Consider the following 26389-nt stretch of genomic DNA (forward strand, 5'->3'; position numbering starts at 1 on the left):
TTTCCTTGGGGGGGGGGGGGGTTAAGCAATGTGCATGAAGCTGACCACTCACCTCCATTTAGTACAAAGATTAAGAATGGTAGATTGATATCTCTGCTCCCTCAGACATCTTAATGGTGTTATGTTTAAGACCAAAAATAATTTTACCTTTTTAAACTTCAAAAGTACCCATATTTCTTAACTTCAATTTGTAATTTGTCATTTTCAGTAAAATTCTTATATTCTATTCACCATTTTGTTTCCTCATTCTTGCATGTCATTTCTGCAGACTGTAAAGTTCCTTTTAATGTTTCTTTACAACTGCAACATATTGTCTAAGAATTCCTTTATATGCTATAATACTATACGTCGTATCTTAATATTTTTTGGGGAGCATCCTGTTGCATTAGTTCATGGCTATAGGTATATAAATTCATAACTTAAAATTATGTGTTATGTAACATGTGATACTGTTGTTTTTCCTTCTGCTTCATTTTTTGTAGCACTGTATATTTTGTGGATGGTATCTTGGTTACAGGTGCTGTACTAGTGTGTCGTTAATTTTCATGATTTGACATGCTTCCCAAGCATGTGTTAATTTACATTTTTATTTATATAGATTAATCATCCTATACACTAGATTTGTGAAACCCTTATCAAAAGGAGTTTGACTGTGTTAACCACAACATACTCCTGGCAAAAATGGAATTCTATGGAATCTCGGGCATGATAAGTAAGTTAATTAGATCATACTTACAAAATAGATATCAGAGAGTATCAATGCAAGACATCAAACTTAATAAAGTGTCTTCAGAATGGGAACTAGTTAAATATGGAGTTCCACAAGGGGCCTTTATTGTTCCTTATTTACATAAATGATTTCCCATTATCCGTTAAGAAAATAGGTAATCCAATATTATTTGCTGATGATACAAGTATTATATCAAACACGAATCCTGAAGAATTTAAAAATAATATCAAATTAGTTCTGAACGAAACAATTATGTGGTTTAATAGTAAGTTTCTAACATTAAATTGTGATAAATCACACCTTATACAATTCTTTCTAAAAAAGCACAGGGAAATAGAATTGCAAATAATATCTAATAATTCAATTATTACAAATATCACTTGTACTAAATTCTTGGGAATAAATGTTGATAGTACCTTATCTTGGAAGAACCATATTACGGATTTATCATCATGGTTAAATACGGCTTGTTATGCAATAAGGGCAATAAAGCCATTTATGTCACCAGAATCAATGATGATTATCTATTATTCCTATGTACATTCCTTATTGTCATTTGGGGTAATGCCCCTCATAATGAGTATCTTCAAAATTAAAAAATAATAATAAGCAACACAGCACGCATATAAACTACACCAGTAATAACAAGAACACATCACCAAAAGGGATAGACGACAATTCCACTATCAAGGAAGATCAAACACAATCCATACTGGTTCACGAACAAATTTCTTAACTTAAAAATAAATTTTTACACACACTCTAACATAATCTTAACGTAAAGGAAGGCTGCTGTGGTGAAACAAATTGAAATTTATATACAGTGTAGTGGAAAATTACATCCTTTATGGGAGTGATTGCAACTACGTCACTTCTAAGTAATATACTTTAAGAATGTTATTATAAAAGTTTACGTCAAACATATATTTTGACAATGGAAAAATAAACAACTACATATAGTGGCCATCATCATGTTTTAAGTGTATATAGTCTTATAAAAACATTTATGTATTGGTGGGTTCCTGATTGTAGTAGTATACCTCCGATGATGATTCATTAAGAATCGAAACATGTTAGGTAACTAAGTGCTGAAGTGGTGAAAGCATTAAATGTCACATTGGACTGAAATAAACTTAATTGTAAATAAGTTATATCTGATAATGTTATATTTTAGCGTTCTGTTGCGCTGATTTAAGTCCATGATTTATTTCAACCGTCTTCCATTATGCACTGGAAGACGGTTGAAATAAATCATGAAGTTATATCTGATTCAGGTAGACTGGATTCATGTCGCGGATTGTTTAAAAAATTACAAATATTGCCACTTCAGTCTCAGTATATTTTCTCCTTGCTTCTTTTTGTTGTTAAGAACAAATTATTTTATAGCTAATACTGATATTCATGATATCAACACATGTTATAATCACAATTTATATTTACCTTCTACAAATCTATCAATAGTTTATAAAGGATTACTTTTCTCGGGTAGCAAGATTTATAACCACTTACCCTCAAACATTAAATTGCTATCCAGAGATATTAAAGAATTCAAATTTTTATTAAAAACCTATCTTGCTGAACATGCTTTTTATAGTATTGATGAATATTATATCTCAACTTCTCAATAACACTTTGTCTAGATTGTCTCTCCTATGGATACTATAATTCCATCAAATCTCCACAGGCATTACCACCAGTAAAGGTACAATAGGACATATGGAGGATTTAAGACCACAGAAACTGTTTTCAAGACTAATTATACTGTCATATTATTATCTCTGTATTACTATATTATTATTATTATTTATAATTTGGCATACTATTTCTGTATTATTGTATTCTTATTACTATTTAGTATTAGTATTAATATTAATCTTTGACTTGTCCCATATCATGTATAATGATTCATGGATGAAATAAAATTGAATTGAATTACACAGCTTATTCATATGTATCTACTACAACTGTATCAGTGTTTGTATTGTATAGGACTGCACTAATTTATAGTGGTTCTTAGTGTTTTCATTTGTCCTTGTATGGGTTAGGAATGTATATTTTATTATCTTATGTTCAAACATTGTTATGTATGTATATTTTATTATTTTATGTTTAAACATTACAGATTCTATATCCAATAGGTTGGTTTGACCTTATATGGATTGACAGAATGCAATAAATAAATAAAAGTAAAGTAAACTAGCTGACCATCAAATCTAGCTGTTAACTGTGATTGATGCTGAAATACAATTGTATTTAATGCAAAAGCATGATTCAAATTAATAGTTTAATACACATGTACATGTTCAAGAACATAACACATACCATAATATTTAGTAAATGAGCATACAATGACCAAACTTGTGTGTGTAGCTGTATGAAGTTTTTTAAAGTGCTCTTTGCTCACTACCTGCCATTTGCCCCTGGCCTTTGCTGACTTCACTGATACATATCCACTGGCCTTCGTTGTTCTCTCGCCAAAGGCTCACTTTGTTATCACCACCAGAAACTGCCAAGATATTTCCAGTGAGTGACCAGCTCACATTCCAAACTACATCATCAAATGTATGTAGTACCGTTGGTGTCCAGGTACTATCATCACTTGTCCATATGATAACACGTCTGTCCTGAGAACAACTAGCAATGATGCTACGTGGCAAACCAATTGATGGAGCCCAGGCCACATCACGTACCCAATCTGAATGGACTTCCAACTTGGCCTCTTCAATCCAACGCTCTCCCTCCTCCTTCCAGATCTTTACCAAATTGTCACATCCACCTGTTACAAGCCTCTTGACTATAATGGGTGATCTAGCAGCAACAGAAGCATCAAAAGCTGGATTAGGCGATGTGGCGGGGCACCAGCTAACAGCATTACATCCAATTGTGTGTGCATTGGGAATTTTTTTTGCTTCCCAATTTCCAGTGTCAGGATTACTGGAAAGAATGGACAGGGATCCATCAGAACTTCCGCATGCCAGCATGAGGCCAAAATCATGTGGGGCCCATGCCACCGAATTCACCGAGGAATCATGACTGCTATATTCATACAATTTAACCCACTCTCCTACTTCTTTCCAGATTATCACCCTTCTATCATAGGAGCACGAAGCTAACAAATTTCCGAATTTTGGATGTGCCCAAGCTACTTGCCAAACTGGTCCATAGTGTCCTTTCAAGTCTGCTGTCAACGTTTGTGTTCCATTTTTGATGTCGTAAATTTTCACCGAGTGATCTGATGAGCATGTTGCCAAGCGAAGACCATAATAATCCATTTCAGCATCATGAATCATGTCTTCGTGTCCTGTATCGACAGTGTTTAGCAGAGACACCATCTTAATTGTTTACGTACGACAAAATATATACTCCGTTCACACGTCTTCACTCACCCCAAAAATCGCTAACACCTAGCACTAACGACTCCCGCTGCCAACGTGGAAAAAGTTGCGTACGTTTCGAACCGAGAACAAAATTTCTCTTCCCTCAAGAGAGTAGCATAAATAAATATCTAAAATATGAAACTAATAGAGAAACATAACACATGGTTATTATTGAATTTATTCTTGTTTATTGACTGACGATACTGATTTAAACAGATTGATATTTATTGATATATATATTACTTTCTAGGTAATCCGTACTCATAGGTATCTTTCTTGGAGAACTATTGGCCATCATGGAAACACCATCATGCAGCATAACGAATGATAGGCTACGTATATCACGTGGTACCATTGGAGAGACTTTATTGGCATGTTTTCGTGATCCTTTCGCGGGCTTGTGTGATGTGTGTAGAAAATAGGTAGATCGAGGTAGATGGTATGTGATTATTGTCGGATTGAATTCGCATAAAATGGTTCTTCAGAATAGTGGTAAATATAGGTCAGAAAAGAAAGAGGCTTCGAAAGGGTTTATAGGATCCAGGTAAGGCTCGTATTTGTCGTTAGCATAAGTAATGCCGAGGCTACATTCTCAGGCACACGAAGCCTCTAAGGTGGGTACTGAGAGAAAAAGCGGCTGGGGCATGAAGCTTTCCACTCACCTTCATCTAGTGCCGGGGTCGGGAATGGTAGAGCTATACCTCAGTTTTCCCAAACGTCTGCATGGTGGGCCTTCATTAATTAAGCACAAGTATAGTAGTAACCCTCGAAGCTCAGTTCCCTGTCAGAGAACATTAAGAAGAACAAATTCAAAAGAACGTAGCAATAAATGATTGTTTTACCTTTACACTGCGGTAAATAGGGTAACTGGATGCTGTATTTTGTTCCTATCGTCTAGTAATCATACAGAATCCCCGAATTCGATAACATAACGCGGGATGTTAGTACATATACTGAGGGCTAGTAACNTTTTTATAAAAACTGACTTGTCCAATTGTACATAATGTAACAGTTATGGATGTTAAATAAATCAATCAATCAAATGGTTATATGTTGTCACTGTGTTGTAAAGTTCTTCTAATTGATTAGTGCCCTGTGCATTAAATTCAGACTACAGATAGAAGTATCAATTCTGCCTTTGTACCACATCTCGGTCGTTGGATCACTCGATCACTTCACACCACCATTTTAAAAAGGAAATACTAATGTAATCTAGTATGCTTACCCTATAAATTTGTTGTGACAGACCTGTAGCCTAATCAGCATTAGAATTGAACAGAATTAAGTCAGACTGATTTGTGTTAGATTTAATAATCTGAAATAAAACCCAAAGCCAGTGACAGATTATGGAGTTGGGGTGGTTAGAACAGTTTATCTTGGCCTAGTAAATAATTCAGTTCCCAAATTAGTGACTACTATGTGGCTACCATATAGTAAAGTTCCTTCCATTAACTGACAAAGTAATAAGTGGAAATTAAACTGCTGTAGGTATACTTCATGATCTTAACTCCATTGTCGTCCATCACATTAGTAAACTAAATTATAGAATAATAACTGTCAGCACCATCCAGTGTGACTCAACTTGCAGTAATTCACCGCCCCTAAATTGTTCAGTCAGCTGACCTTCAGAAGGCATAAGATCAACAAGTTCAGTAACTACTATTACAAATTTTTTAATACATACTTAGAAGTTGTTATATAAACAATGTGAAGACTTCTGATAACTCTGAATAACACCCTAGTATTCAGTTTTAACAGAAGAGGCATAAGGACACAAACCACATCGGTTCAAGATCTTATACATTAAACATTAATAAGATTTTAATCCAAATAATTGTAAATAACTTTTATGTAAACACTTCGAAGTATGTATTATGAAATTTGTAAGAGTAGTTTCTGAACATGTTGAGCTTATGCCTTCTGAAGAGGGTCAGCTGACCGAAGCATGTAGGGGTGGTGAATGCAAGTTGAGTCACACTGAATGGTGCTGAAAGTTTTTATTCTATAATATACTTAATAATATATAGAATTTAAAATTTTTCATTTTCATGCCAAAATGAAACAAACTGAAGAAACCACGCAATTATATTCCAGAGAAGAGACATCAGAACTTCGACTTCGAGAATCACTTGAAAGTGATGCCATTGATTCAAAATATGGATTTGAGAGGGTAGCAGATCATCTTGAACGGACTGGATTTCTTATTAACATGCATACTGTATGTATTGAATGATTAATTATATATTGCATCTTCAGTAAGTAGTTACTTGTAGTGAGTCTGTGACATAACTTAGCAGGTGGAGTCCCTCCCTTGTCCCACTGACTGTTGTACATTTACTGTAAATCTCATCATGAATCACTGGGTAATCACTTTTACTTGAAGATGCAGGTAGTAAGGATGTCAGAAGCACTCACAGTATAGTCAACATCCACATGGTGCAGTCACCCCAAAAGATCCATGAGAGCCTGGAATCATTTAGTGTATGGGATACATAACTACATTTGAAATGCAAAACTTCACATCAGAAATTTTATAATTTTTTTTTTCAGTGATACAGTATGTTGAAACGCATAATTGCCCTCATCTTTTGGCTTCATTAGTCTCTTAAGAGCTTGAGAGTTTGCATAAATTTTCTGAACTATTTTGAATAAAAATTGTTTAAACATTTTGATGCAAGATGGAGTTTTCTGAAGTTATTCTTTTAATTTTGGACCAAACCAGATCCAACATTAAATAGGTATATTCCATATTCTTCTCACTGGAATATTGTTTGTTCTCATTCTCAGTTTGATGCTCCTTTCCAGAAATACCAAATTGAAGTCATACTTAACCCCAATAATTTGTAATATATATTTGATAAATGTTTTGCAAAATTTATATTAGTACTTCAATAGCTTTATTGGTGACTGAATTCATTTTATGCTTTGTCGTAATTCTACAGTTTACTAGTTCTGTAACATTCAATTTTTTCTGTAATAAATGAACCTTTATGCTAACAAATTATGTGAAATCACAAAGAACCAATAGGTAATATGTGTAGTCCAAATTGGAGTATACCTTTCCATTTTTGTGAAGTGTGTGATTATTGAAATATAAAAGGTAAGGTAAAGTTGTCCCTGTGCTTAGCTACTTAAGCACTATGCCATGAAAGCATATGGGGTAGTGGATATGTAGATCCACATTTTTTATTATTGAAATATAGAAATGGTATTTTATTTTGTAGACAGAAATACTGGATGAAGACAAGCGACTTGTCAGTGCTGTGGACTACTACTTCATCCAGGAGGATGGCAGCAGATTCAAAGTGTCATATCCTCGTATGCCATATTTCTACATCCTTACCAGGAAAGATTGTATTCAAGAAGTGTCAGCATTCCTCACAAAGAAATTTAGTGGCTCACTAGCTAGGGTGGAAGTGGTCACAAAAGAAGATTTGGATTTGGTATGTTACCTCATATGCGAATACATGTCTGTTGTAGAATACTAGCATTGGAGTGCAAAAAAGTCTGCACAATAATTTTAGAAACTCTTTTTGTCATTCGTGGTAGTTACCTATGTTACAAAATTTGTCAGGTGATAATCATTTATTTCTTCCTTACCATCTCTTCCATCACTTGTGTTCCATTCTATCATCATTCTCCTTTCCCCTCCCTCCTTTTCAGATTAGAACAATCTCTCACATCAAGTCTTCCATACCTTCATCTTCATCCATATTTTACAGTATTCCTTTATCATTCCAGTTAAATGTTTATCATTCACTCTCCCCCTTACATACCATAGCAGGAGACAAGATTTTTCCCCATATTCTGATAATGGCAGAAGATAGTTAATGTTTTGTGCTGTATTGTAGCAAGAGCAGCAGATAATTTGATTTTTTGCCCTTATCCTCATAATGACAGAATTAGATTCTCTCCAGTATCCTAGGAATAATCCGGGTGTTGTCACAATCTCAGTGTCTTCCTTACAGAGGAAATAATATGGAAATAAATTAGCTTGGACTCTAATTCATGTATGTGGTAGCAGAATTAGCAATATACATGTAATTGTGATAATATGAATGTATATGTACCGTATTACTTCAAATATAAGACTTCCTCAAATTTAAAATACATCCAATTTTTAAATAAGGGTTTTAGGAAAAAATTAGAAAGGTTATTAACTTCACTGAGCTTATTTAGAACACATGAGTTAAAATAACAATATTTAGAACACATTTAAAGTGAAAAGTAATGGAAAATATACCAGAATGAAATGGAAATTTAAAATTTTCGCTACATGCATATTTCTTTGTATTTTTTTTATTTAATCAGAAATTCATCTATCATTCAGTTGCACTTTCAGTTTCTGAAGATGATGTATCCTTGAAAATTTGGTCACCGTTGCCTCAAAGAATGTCATCTTGTGTTCCATCTTCCGCATTAGACAAACAGCAGCTTAAAAACGATTTTGTAATAATATTGACTACACTCCTTTCCAAGCTTTTGATATCCGCTCCTGTATTATTGACCCTGATGCTTTTTTTTATTTTTCCACTAACTGTCAATATATTGTGACATGCTGAGCTATGGATGACGCCCCTCCCCCACCCCCCGCCAGCCGTGATGCGCCGAGTGAAGCCGAAGCGAGCTGATGTTAGCCGAGTCCTAGCATCCTGGTCGCTAGGCAACGCAAGTCAACAGCGGTGACGTCACCAAGTAGTAACAGCGGTTACTTCCGCTAGTGTTACTAGCAACACAGCGCCAGGCAACAAGGGTGCATATTACGTGGCCGGATTCTGTATTGTCCGATCGAGGCTACATAAGGAGCAGCGAAGGCTATTCACAGTTAGTTTACTGTGACAGTCGCCGAGTGTGTTATCAACAGTTCTCAAGGCAGCATCTTGGAATCTAGCCAGCGGCGTGTTACGAGTGAAAGTGTGTAATTCAGGGAGACTTGTATAGCTCCCGCGTTATTAGTACGTGAAGACAAGTGAANCAGCTTAAAAACGATTTTGTAATAATATTGACTACACTCCTTTCCAAGCTTTTGATATCCACTCCTGTATTATTGACCCTGATGCTTTTTTTTATTTTTCCACTATCTGTCAATATATGATTGTCTATACACAGCCAGGCATCATATTATTTATGGACGAGGTGCTTGAATGGGTTGTTAATTGACACATCAAGTGACTGTAATTGACTTGTCATGCCACTAGGAATTCTTACTAGATTGGTGTTTTTGTGTTTTGACCAATTTTATTTTGTTGGAGAGATGGTCACAAAATGCATACATTGCAAGCATACTCCATGGCACCAGACTGATGTTCCCATACACATCCAAAACTTAACATCATAACATTATAAATTTTTGCACCATCAGCAACTAGTCTTGAAAGTTATATTACTGTTTCTGGCACATTCTTTTGCTTTTGACAAGCTTCCCTAGTTATGGGTAATCCCTTATTTCATAAAGCTTTGAAATGCAGCTAGGTTGCTGTTGATGCAAGTTTAAACTTAACGTTTCGAAGAAAGAAAAAACAACCTGAATTTAAACTGCTCTGTGACTTTGTTAACAATAAATTTAACTTATAATATATTTTTTTGTCATTTACTGTAATATTTCATTAATAAAGATATAAAAACTTATGTTTAAAAATTTTCATTGCCTATTTCTGTGGAGCTGGAACCAATTACCATATTTTACATTGAATAGTGAAAATGTGAATAATGCAATCACTTCATGGGATTCATTATCCCCACTGATGAAGACTTACCTGTACTCTAAAACAGAGGCATTAATCTCAGGATTTCTCCCTTACCTTGGTCCAGAAAAAACGCATGCTATTTGTGAGACATGAAAACAGTTTTGTTTTTATACTTTGCCAATTGCGTATACATGCCTCATTTACTGTATACCTTCTACCAGCTTCATGATTACTTTTCAGTGCACAGCATTACTTTTCTTTTGAATGCGGAATCACATGTAAAATGCTTTTGCATGGGTAAAACATAGTGGAATACTGAACACACCAGAACAGTAAGACTGTTTGGCAATAAGTGAACTGAAAGTTAGTGGTTGACTTGCAGTTAAGGGGGGTGGGGGGGATGATGTGGCTTGATGACTCACTCTGAATGTGTTTATGTTAGGTTCTTTCCAGGCTATCCCTTGGACAGTTTGCAAACTGATGAATAATTGCTTGAAATTAACACTTTGCGGACCGCGTGCCCTTTAAAAGGTTTTTCGCTTTTAAACATGGCGGACCGTTCGCGTGTTAAGAGGCTTTTAGAACACGATAAGTTTCAACACACTATACGTCGCTCTATACTGTACGATCACAAAGACCTAGGAAATCACCTCCTGCAGTTATGCCCTAAAGTCGTGAAACACCCTGTATATCATTTGCAAAATTGGAATTATAATAGTGTAAAACTGGATCAGAAATATTTACATGATTGTATATTTACAGCCTAATCACCTGATTGGTTTAAAGCAACATTACCTCAGGTTGTCATTTCTCACAATAACGGACCTATTGAAAGTACGCCGAGAGATGAAATCTGCAGTCAGAAAGAATCGTGAACAACAAAAACATAGCAATATTTACACAGAAATGCTTACAACAGCTATTGCTACAAAGGGGGATTCTGGTACTGCTAGGAAGACTGCTGACCAGATGGAGAACATAATTGATATAAGGTATCAGTGAGAGTATATTTTAATTGTACATATTATTTTGGATGTTTGCTCTTAATTTATTTTCTACTGAATATGATTCGTTTCATTCTGGTCCGTCACACTAACAATTACAAAGACAAAACAACTTCGTCCAGTGTGACTATTTAAGTTTTTACTACTTGAATACTTAGCACCCTTACATGTTTCAGTCCTTATGGACCATCATCAGAGGAAACATCGATACTTATTTGGAAACTACTATCACAGTGGGTGTTCTGAGTGCTAAAATACATACACACATAATGCCTGCAATGCACATTATACACAAAATCCAACTTTTCCACAACCACAGCAGCTTTCCTGGTATATTAAAGTTTTTAAAACTTTGTTGTTTAAATTTAAATTTATAAACCAAGTAGGTTCGTGTCCCTTCTCCTATCATCTTTCTTGAAGGGGGCTGAACTTGTGCCGCCTGTCTGTCTTGAGAAGGAGATTCTTGGTATCGTCCTGTGTTTGTTCGTGGCGTGCTGTGTTGTTTTCACATGTAAGGGTGCTAAATTTTCAAGTAGTAAAAACTTAAATAGTCACACTGGACGGAGTTGTTTTGTCTTTGTTATTTTCATTGTTAACACGTTTCAAAAAATTATCACTGTTAGGGATAGAATTTTTTCACGTAGAAGTTGTTACATTAGCATGCTTTTAATATGTCTGAGAATTCTAATGTATCTCATATTCTGTAATGAGGGATGTGTGCAGAATGCTCAGATATCTCCACTGGAAATGATGCATTATTGGATTGATGTGGGAGAACATGGCTGTGCATTAGTATGCAGAAGCTGAACACCTTTCTGAAGAAATCCATAACTTTTCTTTTAATTTCCATGCATAAATGTGTCATTGTTGCACAATAAGTCACTGCATTGATCACATCATGTCTGTGAACAAACACTTTTGTGATCCAACAGTACTGTAACTGTCACTCTGCAAGACAACCTCACAACCCTGAACCATTTTTACAATGGAGAACCAGGGTGTTTCCATTCCATGTTAGCACATTTTGTTTCCACTGTGTGTTAATGAACTCATATCTCATCTCTGACATTATGCTCAAGAAATTCTTGACCACTGACAGAATGGTGTTGTTACAAAAGCATGTGCTGTTTCGTACGGTCTTTAGTGCTGGCGGCACCCAACATGTGCACACCTTTTAAACCTTGAGGCATGAATTATATTGAGTGTTTCATGTTGAAGTCACATTACACTTCACTCATCATGGTCCTGTTGTTTTGGATTGCATGTTTCCCGAGCACACTGTTATCAGTAGTTCTGTCTGATGTGGGTCTGTGACTTCTTTTGCAGTCCTCTATACTGACTCTTGCACCTTGAAATTCCACATACCATTTCTCTGCTGGCTTGTAGCATCTCCACCATAAACTTACACAAGCTGGTGACAGTGTTCTGTCACCAGCACATTTCTTGTATTCAAAAACTGAATTACAGCATGCATTTTGTTTTTGGACCATTTAGCCAGCTGAGTAGCTATGTTCAGTATGTGGTCTTTGTGGCAGGCCTGTCAGCGTGGATTATTACCAGCAGCAGTTAACAAATCCCTCTGACATACCCACACCAAGTGTAGGTCCTTGGCTGCAAGATTATACACTTTGTAAACATAGTAACTTCCCATCTGTATCATTGGAACAATGCGGAAATAGTGTCCAGTATGACCTTGGAGCATGTTGAAGTAAAAACTGAAGAAAACTAATTGATTTATTGCAGATTTCTGTGAACATCTCCAAAACTTGTTTTTGTTTTTTTTTTTTGTTTTTTTTTTTTTTTTTTTTTTTTTTTTTTTTTTTTTTTTTTTTTTTTTTTTTTTTTTTTTTTTTTTTTTTTTTTTTTTTTTTTTTTTTTTTTTTTTTTTTTTTTTTTTTTTTTTTTTTTTTTTTTTTTTTTTTTTTTTTTTTTTTTTTTTTTTTTTTTTTTTTTTTTTTTTTTTTTTTTTTTTTTTTNGGCATGTAGATGCACTTGCTTTCAAATATGTGTGTATTTCTCTATACCGTTTGTTCAGATACACAGTAAATGTGATGTTGGTCACTATATTTATATAATTTGTATGCCATTTGTATTGTATTAATACAGTGAGGGAGGAATATTAAATAAAATTTTATCGAATAGAGGAAAATAAAAGTTATAGTGTGTACTATTTGTTCATGTTATTGTAGTTGGTCGAGGCACTATGCTACAAGCTGGAAGGTCGCTTAATCAAATCCCGATGAGGTGGAATTTTTCAATTTATCTAATCCCTCCAGCCGCACTATGGCCCTGGCATCAACTCAGCCTCTAACAGAAATGAGTACCAGGAATATTCCTGGGGATAAAGGGCAGCAGGCATGTAAGGCTGACAACCTCATCGCCATCTGTAGGCTGATTGTCTAGATTGTCTAGCCTCAACATCTCACAACCCTATGGGCCTCCACGGCCTGTTACAAGGATACCTTTACTTTACTTACTTTTACTATTTCTTCGCTCACTTGTTATAGAGAGTATGATGTGCCTTATCATGTACGAGTGTCCATTGATATGAAGATATTCTGTGGAACATGGTATTCTGTCCGATGCCGAGGGAATGAGGCACCTATTATAACAAAGAGAGAGGATCTTATAGAGCGTCCTGATCCTATTGTCCTGGCATTTGACATAGAAACAACTAAACTACCCCTAAAATTTCCAGATGCTAATACAGATCAGATTATTATGATCTCCTATATGATTGACGGACAGGTAAGTTGCAGCAGTAGATTACACATGTGTATTCTTAATGTAATTCTTATGTATTAAGGGCTGAATTTTATATAAATATGTGAGCGGTTTCTTAATATGTTTGGGTTGAACCTAAGTATTAATGTTTAGATGTTGGCATGAATATCAAGCTATAACCACCTGATGAGGAGCTCACAGGACTGAAATGTGAGAAGTAAAAAATTAAGCATATTAAATGCTTGTGATGGTCAGGGAAATATTTCTTAGTCATACTAACAGTGCAGGTAAACAGATGTTGCTGTTCCTCTTTATGAAATTTCCTCTGTTTCAGGGTTTTTTGATAACAAATCGTGAAATAATTTCTGCTGATATTGAGGATTTTGAGTACACCCCTAAACCTGAATTTGAGGGTGTGTTCACAGTGTTCAATGAACCAGATGAAATGAGCTTACTACAGAGGTTCTTTGAGCACATTCTTGATGTTAAACCCCACATATTTGTTACTTACAATGGTGACTTCTTTGATTGGCCTTTTATTGAGGCACGAGCAGCAGTGCATGATCTGGACATGAAGCAAGAGATTGGGTTTTCTCGGAATAGAGATGGAGTATACGCCTGCAGGTCAGCTATGCACATGGACTGCTTGTGGTAAGTTTGTCTTCCCTCATTGGACATTTACATACTGAAGTGTGAAGGACTGTTATTTGTGCATTTAGATTTCTTCTTTAGGATTTGAGGTTCTCACAGTGGGAGTTATGAAGAGTTCTATCTTTTTGGCATATAAAGCTGTGTAATCCATTGAAAGTCAACCAAAGTTTTGGAGGAAGATATCACCTCAATCTCCATGGTTGAAGAATAAGCCAAGCAAGAAACCAGCATGAAAGCAGGGGGAAAGCAAATAGAGTCAATGTGTTCCTTTGAAATGTCAGTTGACTTTCAACAGAATACACAGCTTTATATTCCAGAAGATATAACTCTAGATTTCTTCTGTCTGCAATTAATCACTTTGTATCTAAAATGGTCAGTTAATTTTTCATTTTGCTATGCAGATAAAAGGTGAAAAGCTATGCTCAGCTCCAGCCTACTTAACCATCACTTATAATACACGACACACAAAATATGCCTATTATCCCTTATATAATTTCTATACAAGACATATTTTATTTTTCAAATTTACTGTTTGACGTGTTTGGAAAAGTCGAGAAAGATAAGATTTTTGCCACTTATCACTCATAGTTTTTCACTTATCATGGATTGGCAGATGTTGAACACTACATATTGAAAACATGTAATGCTCTGCCAGCTGGACCATGCATATGCATTATTACGCAGTACGTGTTACATAAAGCGCTATAGATTTATTTATATTTTTAAAGTAAAAATGGTAAAGTTGTTCCTTTGCTTAAGTAATTAAACACTATGCCATGAAGTTGTATGGGATAGTGCATGTATAGATTCACACATTTTCTTGACCTCAGCACTAGTTGGAGGTGAGTGGTCAGCTTCACGCCCTGGCCGCTTTACCCCCAGGGAAAGAGCCCCCAGTGCTCATTGGATAGGAGGATGGGTGAACACCAGAGCTGGTTTCGACAACATGGAGATGAGAAAATTCTTGACCCTACTGTGACTTGAACTCCAACCCCTTGTTCGTCCAGCCTGCAGCCAGTTGCTATACCGACTACACTATCCTGGCTCCTTTTATTTATATTTTTACATCAAATAACTCTATTCATGTTTAAATGCTTAATCTGTGTTACATTGCAGTTGGGTGAAGCGAGACTCATATCTTCCTGTGGGCTCACAGAACCTGAAAGCTGTAGCAAAGGCTAAATTATGTTATAATCCAGTGGAACTTGATCCTGAAGACATGTGTCGACTAGCATCTGAGCAGCCACAGGTGCTATCAAACTACTCCGTGTCAGATGCAGTTGCCACTTATTATCTTTATATGAAGTATGTTCATCCATTCATCTTTGCTCTTTGTACCATCATCCCTATGGAACCAGATGAGGTAAGTTTTTGAAGTCATTGTGGCTTTATATGTTTTGTTGTCCCCTCACCAACAGTTATTGCTTTGAAGAACAGAACTACACAGTTTTTAAATGGGTACCCAAAGGAATTTTGTGTGGCTAAACATAATATTTCTGTGAGCAAAAAAGGGAAGTAACATTTTGTAGTGAAGTTAAATGGTATTCTATGTAATAAAGTATACAGGAAATTCAAACTTACTCTGACGTATAGGCCCATTGCTAACCAGTGACTCTGTGAATGTCGGCCATTGCTAGGTAATGTCCACAAGATTCACACATGCAACATTAGAAGAATGGCGTTTTTTATGTAGTCCACACCACAACTATTGCTTTGCAGCAATGAGTTAATACACATCTACAACAATAGAGGTTGTGTTTTCCGTATGGTCTGTGCAAAGGAGTTATCTTAGAAACAAATGTCGCTACGATTCAGTTCTGAGTTCTGAGTTCCCGGTAGGAATCAGCCATGAAAAGTTTGTCAGCCTGTGAAGATTTAAAGTGTGATTTGAAGACTTTATGTATGCTGTAGCTCAGTGACATTTGGAGTGCATAGTTAAAGTGAGACTCTTAAAATCCGTTGCCAGAATACAACTATTGAAGACTGAAATCCGTAGTGTGTAACAATGAACTGTATAATATGTCGATCAACGATCGCACTGTAGTAAATGTGATTAAAGAGAAATTGTGAACCAAGTGCTAATAAATCCGATCATCTGAACTAGAACCCATCATTTTCGTTGTGCATACCACCCTACACGTGGCATTATTTTTTGAACAGTACAATGAAAATTTATTAACATCTTGGCTTATATATACAGTTTTAATTATATTGTCGCGTGTTTCTAGGCAACACGACAAGAAATTTTGTGGGTCTCGGATTTGAACAAATATTTATTGGACAGTCACTCTTTACACTCACACAATTGTTCACACTTGTAATGTCTTCTGACGTTTCTTCTTCAGTGTTACCACACTCTTGCACCACTAATCTCAGTGAAGTGTGTTTTGCTCTGAGCTCAACTGTCCTTAGCTCTTGTTAGATATGAACCCTTCTGTTCTAGTCGGAAAAGAACTGTGCTGGTCTCTTGCCGAATATGAAATGTTATATCTTGCACTCAGACTGAATAGGGAACACCTTGCCAAAGGGTAAATTTCACCCACTGCTATGCAAATGCTGCTTCAAACAATTTGTTGCTTGGATATTGCTAGCTGTTGTATACCAATGGATGTGTTCTGATTCTTAGCTGTTGTTACGGGAACATTGCTTGTTGCCTAGGAAATCAACCCTGATCTCACTAAACCTTTCTGGCTTTCTGGCGGCATGCCACCATATACTTATGCCTGGTGTATAGAAGCTCTACTTTGAAGTTCAGAGGTTAATATTCAAAACTACATGTCTGTGTAGGTTGGTTGATACTGGGATTGCAGGTTTAGTATATGCCTAATTGTAATTTACGTTACTGTACTGTAATTTTTCTTGTGGTTTATAATTTGAATGCTCTGTTGTAGGTGCTAAGAAAAGGTTCAGGAACCCTTTGTGAAGCCTTGCTCATGGTGGAAGCTTTCCATGCACGGATCATCTTCCCCAATAAACAGGAGTCAGAACTTAACAAGATGACAAGCGATGGGCATGTTCTGGACCAGGAGACATATGTGGGAGGCCATGTTGAAGCTTTGGAATCTGGAGTATTTCGGTCAGACATTCCATGTCGTTTCAGGCTAGTAAGTAAGAAAACTGTATTAGTACACTGTTTTTTTAGACTGTTAAATAACTCAATTTCACAGTGAAAAATTGTAAGGAAAACTTGGTTTTTAACTCCTCTGCATAAAAAAAATTACTGAATTTATGCACTCCCATTCAGGGCAAAATGCAAAACAAGACAAACAAACAAAAAAAACTGAAGTGATGTGAGATGTGTGGAAGAAGTATTTGAGGAGGGAAATTAAAAACAGAAAAATAATTGGACAGGTATCTGATTTTGTTTATTTAGGGAACATGATTTTGGAATTGGAAAATGATACTGATACAGTGAAATGTCATTTTAATGAATGAATGAATTTTTCTTTTAAGTAAATTTAGTGAATAATCATTTGTGGTTTTTCACGATACATGATGTGAATATTTTGTCACTTGTTAGTGACTAGATCGGGGTTGGATTGGTAACTGGATTTATTGAACACTTACAAATCATAACTGCAAGTAATTGTAACAGTATCAGTAATTCACACACTCTACGAATCTCTACAACACACACTATGTCTTCTCACTTTGTCTCCATGTCCCCTCCCACCAAGTGTGTCTGCGCTAATATACCAATAACAAAAATAAAAAAAAAAAACATGAAAGAAATTTTTGACAATGAGAACCACACAGCTGAAAACAAGAAACGTGAACTAACAATTATTAAACACCATCATGGAACAAAACTGCTTACAATTTAATGGCCAATTCTACAAGCAAAACGAAGTCCTAGCAATGGAAGTGCCCACTTCAGCAATCTTGGCTAAAACATTCATATGATACTTAGAACACATAAAAATCATCAAAATTTTAAATGAATATCACATCATCGACTATCACAGATATGTAGACAACATATTAATTATATACAATATGCATACCACAGACATAGAGAACGCCTTAAAGGAATTCAGTGCAATACACCAAAAAATAAAATTTACTATCAAAAAAACGAACATGCTATAAAATAAGTTACTAGAAGACAAACACAACCAATTAGCATTTGGTATATACCAGAAACCCACCACATCTGGCCTAATTATACATAATAACTCATGTCACCCATATGAACACAAATCCACCATAAACCACATAATTAATCAAATGAACACTTACCCAATTACTCATGAAGATGAGGACCAAGGATTAAAAACCATACAAGAAATATTAAAAAACAACCAATATCATCAACAAATAATATACTCAAAACAGAAACACAACCTTTCTACTCACAGGGGACATAAAAATCAAAATTAGCCACCTTCACATGTTATGGCCCTGATATGAGAACAATCACAAAGCTATTCAAGAACACAGACATAAAATTAGTATTCAAAACTACTAATATGATAAAAAACCACCTAAAACCAAGAGAGAAAACAATAGACACATATAATCAAAGTAGAGTTTACCAATTAAAATGTAATGAATGTCCACTATTATTGCTAGTGGGGTGGGACTAAGTCCTTTTACTGCGGCCACTTCTGGCCTATTGTACCGGCCCCAGATGACAGGTGAGGGTGATTGTGGAGCAATTGGTGGAATGAAGATTGGCAGGGGAAACCGAAGTGCTCGGAGGAAACCTGCCCCAGTGCCACTTTGTCCACCACAAATCCCGCTTGACCAGACCTGGGATCGAACCTGGGCTGCCGTGGTGGGAAGCCAGCGACTAACTGCTTGAGCTATGGTGCGGCCCATGAATGTCCACTAAATGACTTCAGACAAATGGATGCACATTGGAAGTCCAGGGCACAAGAACGAATAAACAAAACTCAAAATACTCCCAACACCTACACAGGACACACATATAGTATAATTGGTCACACATTAGAAGTGCTGCACATTGAGAAGAAAGGCCAATTACTGAACACACTCAAACACTTCCACATATACAATTTAAGCAAACAAAAACTCCAACAGACATACATACACCTGTGTTTGACTGTGTGGTCTAAGGCCTGAAATGTCTTCACCCACTAGAGCACTGGGACAGTGGGTTGAATCCCACTCCAGACATATATATTTGTCTGCATTTATTCTGTGTTTGTATGTAGGTGACAGCCTTGTGACAGGCTGATCCCTCGTCGAAGGAGTCCGATTAAGAAACTGAAGTGAAATGAGTGTTTTGTGGATGCCCTATGCTCCAAGTGGGAGCAACAGGAATAGATGGATGGATGGGGGGGGGTGGATGGGTGGAACATATTCACCATTATAATACACATCCAAATAAAACACCCCCACTCCCGCCCCTATCTAACATAACCACTTCCCCCCTTGAACATCACATGACCCAAGCAACATATCCACCATGACAGTAAATATCAGTTAGTACTAACAGGAACATAAAGAATAATTTCACCACATGTATTCACAACACCACAGAAAGAAACAAGAGAACATATAGAACTTAGCATCTCTTGCATCCTAGTAATCGCCCACATAACATGTAAGTAATCACCAATACTGTACTATATGATTATACATCACTCACAGTTGAAATATACTAGCACACCTTTAGCCTTCTACACATATGTAAAGGATACACCAACTCCCAAGATAAAAACAGTACCCTGTACTCTACAACATATCACCACAGACATTTACTTCACTTCAGAATAATTCCAATGAAAAATTGATTAAAATTAATAAGTAAGTAATGAAAAAATTTAACATTCTGACAGATTTGAAGCAGGGTTTTAACGTTTTAGCTTTTATGACTAATATTACAATTTAGTAACACAATGAGACAGAAATTGATAATGAAATTTATATCAATATAATTACTACTATGGATCCATATTAGAACAGAATTCAGTAATGAGTGATATATCGTGAAAACTGCCAGTTGATGATCCAACTGGATTGAAATATGTAGCAGATACAAAATAGTAAACGAATGTTATTACATTAATATTGGTTTATTTATTTTGAATTTGTTGTGTTGATTGCCACATAGTGATACGCAATAGGATGGATACAATAAAGATTTTCTTCATTAGCCATTGCTTGTTACTCTCTCACAACTTACAACTTGTTGCCCCAACTGTTGACTTTGAACTAACTTGTCCAGTTGGTTCTTGTTACATAACCTTGGGTTGAATCATATAGAAAACATCATCTTTCATAGCAGTGGAATAACAGCTTCTCTGTTATGGTTTGTTGATACATGGTTACGGAGCTGTGTTTACCCAGTTGTTGCCTAGCAGTGACCGTCTTTTTCAGTGCTGTCACAATATTAAGCCGGTGTTTTGTCTATTAATTATTGATTGAAGTCAACATGGAGCATGTTATGAGAATTCATAGAAAATATGATATATTATTAGCATTTCAGTAACATGCCTGATACTAGATGTACCACATAATGGAATCCATGTTTAACCTTTAACGTACGGACTTTTAAATTGCCTGCAGCTCCCTACGGCCGGAATTTAAATGGCCCTAAGTCTTTAACATTGCAAACTTTCAGAAAAAAATGCATATTTTCCGTTCTATGCAACATCGGAAAATGAACTAAAAAGAACCTGAAAGACAATAAAATTTTCTACATATATACAAAANAGTATTTCCTTGCCAGAATATTGATGATCATTTACTCTATTTTTCCCAGGTTCCTGAAGCCTTTGACAAACTAATATTTGGGGTGGAGCATGCAGTGAGGCATGCTATTGAGCAGGAAGAAAAGATACCATTGAGTATGGTAACCAACTTCAGTGAAGTTGTAGCTGACATAAAACGCAAACTTAGTTTACTTCGTGACAATCCCCAGTGTACTGAGAAACCTATCATCTATCACTTGGATGTTGGTAAGGGACAGTCTTTATTGAAGAAAGTATCTCTTATGAATACAAAATATCTGGTGAAGTAATACAAATGGAAGAGGCCTGTGTGAACCTAAATTGGTTTATTCTAGAAAGTAGGTGATTAGTTCTTCCCAGAACTTCTTGTTTACATAACATTATGTGGACATGTGAAGCATGATTTGTGCACGAGTGCAAGTCACTGGCTAGAATTGTCGTGGGGACATTTTCCCAAGCCCCTATCTGTTGCCTGTTAGGCTGACTACCCAATGATATCCTGATGTTTTGGAAACTGTTCTACCTGGTTTCTTGAAGATGTGCCTCAAGCTGTGAGGCAGAGGTTGTTATTTAAATACATTGGAGCTCAAACATTCTATGAGGACGATATCCGGCAGTGGTAGAATGCAACATATCCAGGAGGTGGATTTGATGTTGTTGAGGGCAAATCGCATGGCCTCCCCAGTTTCTGGATCTAATTTGATGTACTTTTTCCTATGATGACACCCAAAGGAGCATGTTTATGCAGTCCTCCCCAGAATATCGAAAGATCTTGTGCCAAGACTTAAAGCAGCTGTGACAATAACTGATGATGTTAAGGCATGTTCAAGAGAATGCTTTGTGGTGCCCAGCTGCCTGCAATAAAATGTATGGAGGCCACTTTGAACACATGACTACAAAGTGCCCAAACATTTGACTGTGACATATATCCTGAAAACTAAACATCACAAGACATGTATTGTACAATATTTCAAACTTGTTTTTGACAAAGAATTGCACTGTGGAGAACTTGTGTATGAATTTTGCTTCGCACCATAAATTTGACAGAACAGAAGTGAGGCATCACATATTTGAAGTTATACAATGTGTAGTTAGACAAAATATCATTGATAATTCAGGAATCAGTTCTGTCAGTCAGTCCTGAGAGGAGTATGAAGGGCAGAGAGAATGACTAGAATTATATTTTCAGGTGCTATGTATCCCAACATTATCCTAACAAACCGCTTGCAGCCATCTGCAATGGTAGATGAGATGGCTTGCGCTGCATGTGACTTCAACAGACCTGGTGCTACGTGCCAACGCAATATGGCATGGATGTGGAGAGGAGAATACAGTGAGTACAGTTGATAGTTGAATTTTACTGTATTTGCATATGTTTTTACAGAATTAACTTAACATACTCTTCTCTAACCTTCGTTGGAAAGTGAAATGTTTCTGGAGTGTTTCGGTAAATATTTGCTGTGGGTTTCTATTACCTATCATTGATTATCTTGTTTGCGAATTAACTACAGTGCATGTAGGCTAAATGTCAGAGAAATAATCATTTGTATAGTGTCCATATCATCTCTTAACATGCTTGAATGATTCATTTGTGTCTGTTGTGGATTCCGCTCCTATTGTCGTGCGAGACCTCTTCAGAGTTTTGCTTTTATGATCTTTGTATTCACCATACTTGAAAGTTCCCTCTCCCTCCTACCATCTCAGTCCTTTTTTGCAACAAATTCTTAGTAACCACATTGTGGAACAGTCTGACACAGCTGGTTGTTTTGCATTTGGGTTTAGCAGCATTTTCTTACTTGATATAATTTTTAAATGTTCTAAGGTTTCCTTCAATATTTCTAAATGTCTGCAGTTGTTATATTAACTATAATTATGGAGAAATAAACATGTGCTATTTTAAAAGACATTCAGAAGCATGCATGTGGGGTAACCATGAATGCTCTGGGACATCACTTTTAGATATGAGCACACCTAAAATGGTGCGCTCATGCTCAATTTATAAAAGCAAAGCTATGCAAAGTAATTTATATGGTGAAAATATTAAAATAAATAATGAGTCCACATATGATAAAAATTATTATTTTTTAAATTTTGAGTCATGTATGAGAAATGGTATCTTATTGTGGCATGAGGATGGGGAAAGTAAAAGCATTTTTAAATTGCAAAAGTGGGTTCTTCAAGTGATTAGTGGTATTAGTAGTCGCACGTCATGTAGACAAATTTTTAAAGATTATAATATTTTAACATTGCCTTCTCTGTATATATTGGAGGTGACATGCTTTATCAAAAAATACAAGGCTTTTATGGCAATAAATTCAGACATTCATAATTATAACACACAAAGAAAATTAAATTTTCATGTACAGCACTAATACAGCTCTTTTTAAGAGGAGTGTGATAAATATGGGAATTAGTTTGTATAATAAGGTCCCCAATCAAATAAAACAAAGGGAAAATTTTAACTCGTTTAAAAAGAAATTAAAATTTTTTGCCGAAATATTCCTTTTATTCTGTAGATGAATTTATGTCTTGATTCATCAAGTGTGTAAATGTAATATGTAGCTGATTAATTTGTTGTATTTGTGTAAAGATAATGAAATTAATGGTAACTAGATCTAGATAATATTATTCAGATGACAAACCCCCTATATTAGGGTGGTACAGTGTATACTGTAAAGATATGCATGAGAATTAGATGTAAAACTGACAATTTCCTTATCCAAATGGTNTTTTTTGCCAAAACATTCCTTTTATTCTGTAGATGAATTTATGTCTTGATTCATCAAGTGTGTAAATGTAATATGTAGCTGATTAATTTGTTGTATTTGTGTAAAGATAATGAAATTAATGGTAACTAGATCTAGATAATATTATTCAGATGACAAACCCCCTATATTAGGGTGGTACAGTGTATACTGTAAAGATATGCATGAGAATTAGATGTAAAACTGACAATTTCCTTATCCAAATGGTTGGAATACCTGTATGTATGGATTGTTGAATGATAATAAAAATGAAATGAAATGAAATTAAATATCATGTATGAGTAACATTGTTCACTGGAAAACCAGCCCTTCAGCTGCTCTTGATGAAGCTGAATGATTGCTCAGTTATTTGGCATAAGAAATGTGATACTTTACATAGATTCTGGTTTCTAATAAGAATGAATAGAGTAGAAAAGGAAATAATATATGTCCACATTATATGCTGTTTATAGGTATCTGTTCCAATTCTGTCTTCCATTACTGCAGGTATCTAACATTTTTATATGTCAGTGTTACTTTGTATTTGATAGTAACAGCAATCTTCCTGGGTGGTAAAGGGCGGCCTGTGCTTAAGGCTGCCAAACTTACTGCTTTCTGTGAGCTGATTGTCTAGAAAATATGGGAACCTCAACGTCTCACCCTATGGGCCTCCATGGTCTGTTACAGGGATGGGTTTACATTTTTTTTTTTATGTCCATGCTTATTAAAATGTTTTCTTGTATACCCGCTTGGCAATTAGATTTAAATTCTTAACAGTGCCTGCCAGTCGTAGTGAGTTCCAGCGAATCCGGCAGCAGTTGGAAACTGAGAAGTTCCCACCATTGTTTCCTGGTGGACCTAACAGAGCATTCCATGAAATGAGTCAGGAGGATCAAGCAGCTTATGAGAAGAAACGTTTATCAGAGTACTGTCGTAAAGCATACAAGAAAGTTCATGTGACACGGACAGAAGAGCGATACACAACTATCTGCCAGAAAGAGAACAGTTTCTATGTGGATACTGTTCGTGCATTCAGAGATCGGCGCTATGAATACAAGGGTTTATCTAAGGTATGATTTCTTGTTTTTGCATTTGCTGTTATAAGTTTCAGTTAAAACAATCACTATGTGTTTTACATGGATTTATATAATAGGATTAACGTTTTTACATCACTAATAGTGTTGTGCAGTTGTTTTTATGTTGGGTAATGCAGACTGTGTTGGCTTTGCTTTGTTTCACTCTCTGTTGATGCAGAGTTCAAGGCTCATTAAAAAAATAGAGAGCACTGAAGCAAAAAATGTGACTGGAGAAGCTGCACTCTTAGGCTATATTTATTATTATAATGCCACACAACAAAAGCACTGTATGATGTACAGTTCTTGTCAGCTCAAGGCAGGTTTTCACAAGAATAAAGAGAAATAATCTTACACTGTAGATTATTTAGAAATATGAACACAAAGTTATGTTAATTGCGTGGAAAACTAATGCTACATTATTGAAAAGCTGTGAAACTGATTGACTCGTTTGGTTGAAAACTATCAAATAAAGTTTTATTTCTTATGATATTCCAACATTAAGTTTCTTCTGAATCCTAAAAACACTTGTATGTTATTCAGAATTTGAGTTTCATGTAAAGTGGTGGAATGTAAAATCCCAGTGCTTAAGCTCATCCCATGAATATGTATGGCACATACAGGTAAAGCTTCACACATTTTTAACCTCAGCACTGGGCGGAAGCCAGTGACAACTTCATGCTTCAGCCACTTACCCACAAGGAAATATGTACAGTGGTAGACCAGTAAACCTACTATATTCTGTCAATCTGATGTTTCACAAAGAGAGCCAGAGAAACGTTTTTTAGTACAGAATGGAAACATAATGGATACAGTTTTTCAATCTGAAATTCAAAATTGGGCATAATCGATCTAGCAAGACATCTGTCAATAGTTTGAAATGTCAACTATTTAAACATTCATAGTTATTGTGTTTCTGAAAGTATCAAATAATCTGCTGTAAAATGATTCCATGTGGTTTTTCTAGTCACAGGTACCAAGTATCCCTCCTTTCACCTATTGCCAATTGTAGATTACTTCCATTTATATCCAGTTTTATCAGTTGTTGTTTTTGGTTTTATGTATCCAGTATGTTTCATTCATATATGCACAGAAAGAACTGATGACTTCTGCTCCAGGAGATCAACCCGTGCTGGGGGAAAGGCCATAATGGCATCTGAAACCAATCTTCTAGCCATCTAATTACTGTTTCGGCACATTTTCTTGTGCCATATTTTATAATTTATGATCAGTTAATTTTTAAACATGTTATATAGTTTGTGAACCGGTAATTAAGCTTAACAGATTCTGACAGCATTGAAAATACACTGAAGTTGCTAAACATAATTCAACATAAAACTGTATAATAATCAAAATTTTATTCTAATATTTCAGATGGCAAAGAAGCAAGTAGCACAAGCTCTGGCAAAAGGAGATGCTGGTGAAATAAAATCTGCAAAGAACAGAGAAATTCTGTATGATTCCTTGCAGTTGGCTCATAAGTGCATCCTCAATTCTTTTTATGGATATGTCATGAGAAAGGGGTATGTAAATGATCTAAATAAATTGTAATGTATTGTCACGTGTTTCGTTGGTTACTGAAGACGCCGTAGAGATGGTTAATTGGTTTATTTGACAATCTCTAAATAACGGCTACAATTACTTATCTCACAGTTGCGGGGTTTCACACTTTATAACCCTAATCGCATTAATCTATTAACA

At 35.7% G+C, this 26389-nt stretch overlaps 2 protein-coding genes across 2 annotated transcripts in view; one reads left to right on the forward strand and one right to left on the reverse strand.

Annotated features, from left to right (window-relative positions):
- Positions 1 to 3000: 3000 nt before the first annotated feature.
- LOC111863379 (protein SEC13 homolog) lies at positions 3001 to 4165 on the reverse strand. The gene has a single exon (XM_023849646.2). It carries the CDS (start codon positions 4060 to 4062, stop codon positions 3115 to 3117), a length of 948 nt encoding a protein of 315 aa, XP_023705414.1. The 5' UTR covers positions 4063 to 4165; the 3' UTR covers positions 3001 to 3114.
- A 311-nt stretch (positions 4166 to 4476) lies between these two features.
- LOC111863384 (DNA polymerase epsilon catalytic subunit A) overlaps positions 4477 to 26389 on the forward strand; it is a 75709-nt gene continuing 53796 nt past the window's right edge. Inside the window, exons 1-12 of the mRNA XM_023849653.2 lie at positions 4477 to 4651; positions 6202 to 6325; positions 7332 to 7550; positions 10557 to 10786; positions 13306 to 13546; positions 13857 to 14173; positions 15290 to 15536; positions 17065 to 17277; positions 20904 to 21099; positions 22061 to 22204; positions 24393 to 24685; positions 26063 to 26211. Coding sequence (XP_023705421.1) covers positions 4581 to 4651; positions 6202 to 6325; positions 7332 to 7550; positions 10557 to 10786; positions 13306 to 13546; positions 13857 to 14173; positions 15290 to 15536; positions 17065 to 17277; positions 20904 to 21099; positions 22061 to 22204; positions 24393 to 24685; positions 26063 to 26211 — 2444 coding nt within the window. The 5' untranslated portion in view covers positions 4477 to 4580. The remainder of the gene's footprint in view (positions 4652 to 6201; positions 6326 to 7331; positions 7551 to 10556; positions 10787 to 13305; positions 13547 to 13856; positions 14174 to 15289; positions 15537 to 17064; positions 17278 to 20903; positions 21100 to 22060; positions 22205 to 24392; positions 24686 to 26062; positions 26212 to 26389) is intronic.

The sequence above is a fragment of the Cryptotermes secundus genome, unplaced genomic scaffold, assembly GCF_002891405.2.
Source record: "Cryptotermes secundus unplaced genomic scaffold, Csec_1.0 scaffold568, whole genome shotgun sequence".
In the NCBI taxonomy this organism is placed as follows: Eukaryota; Metazoa; Arthropoda; class Insecta; order Blattodea; family Kalotermitidae; genus Cryptotermes; species Cryptotermes secundus.

Bases quoted from the DNA above. Each gene is read 5' to 3' on its own strand.
- LOC111863379 (XM_023849646.2), bottom strand. From the start codon at position 4,062: ATGGTGTCTCTGCTAAACACTGTCGATACAGGACACGAAGACATGATT.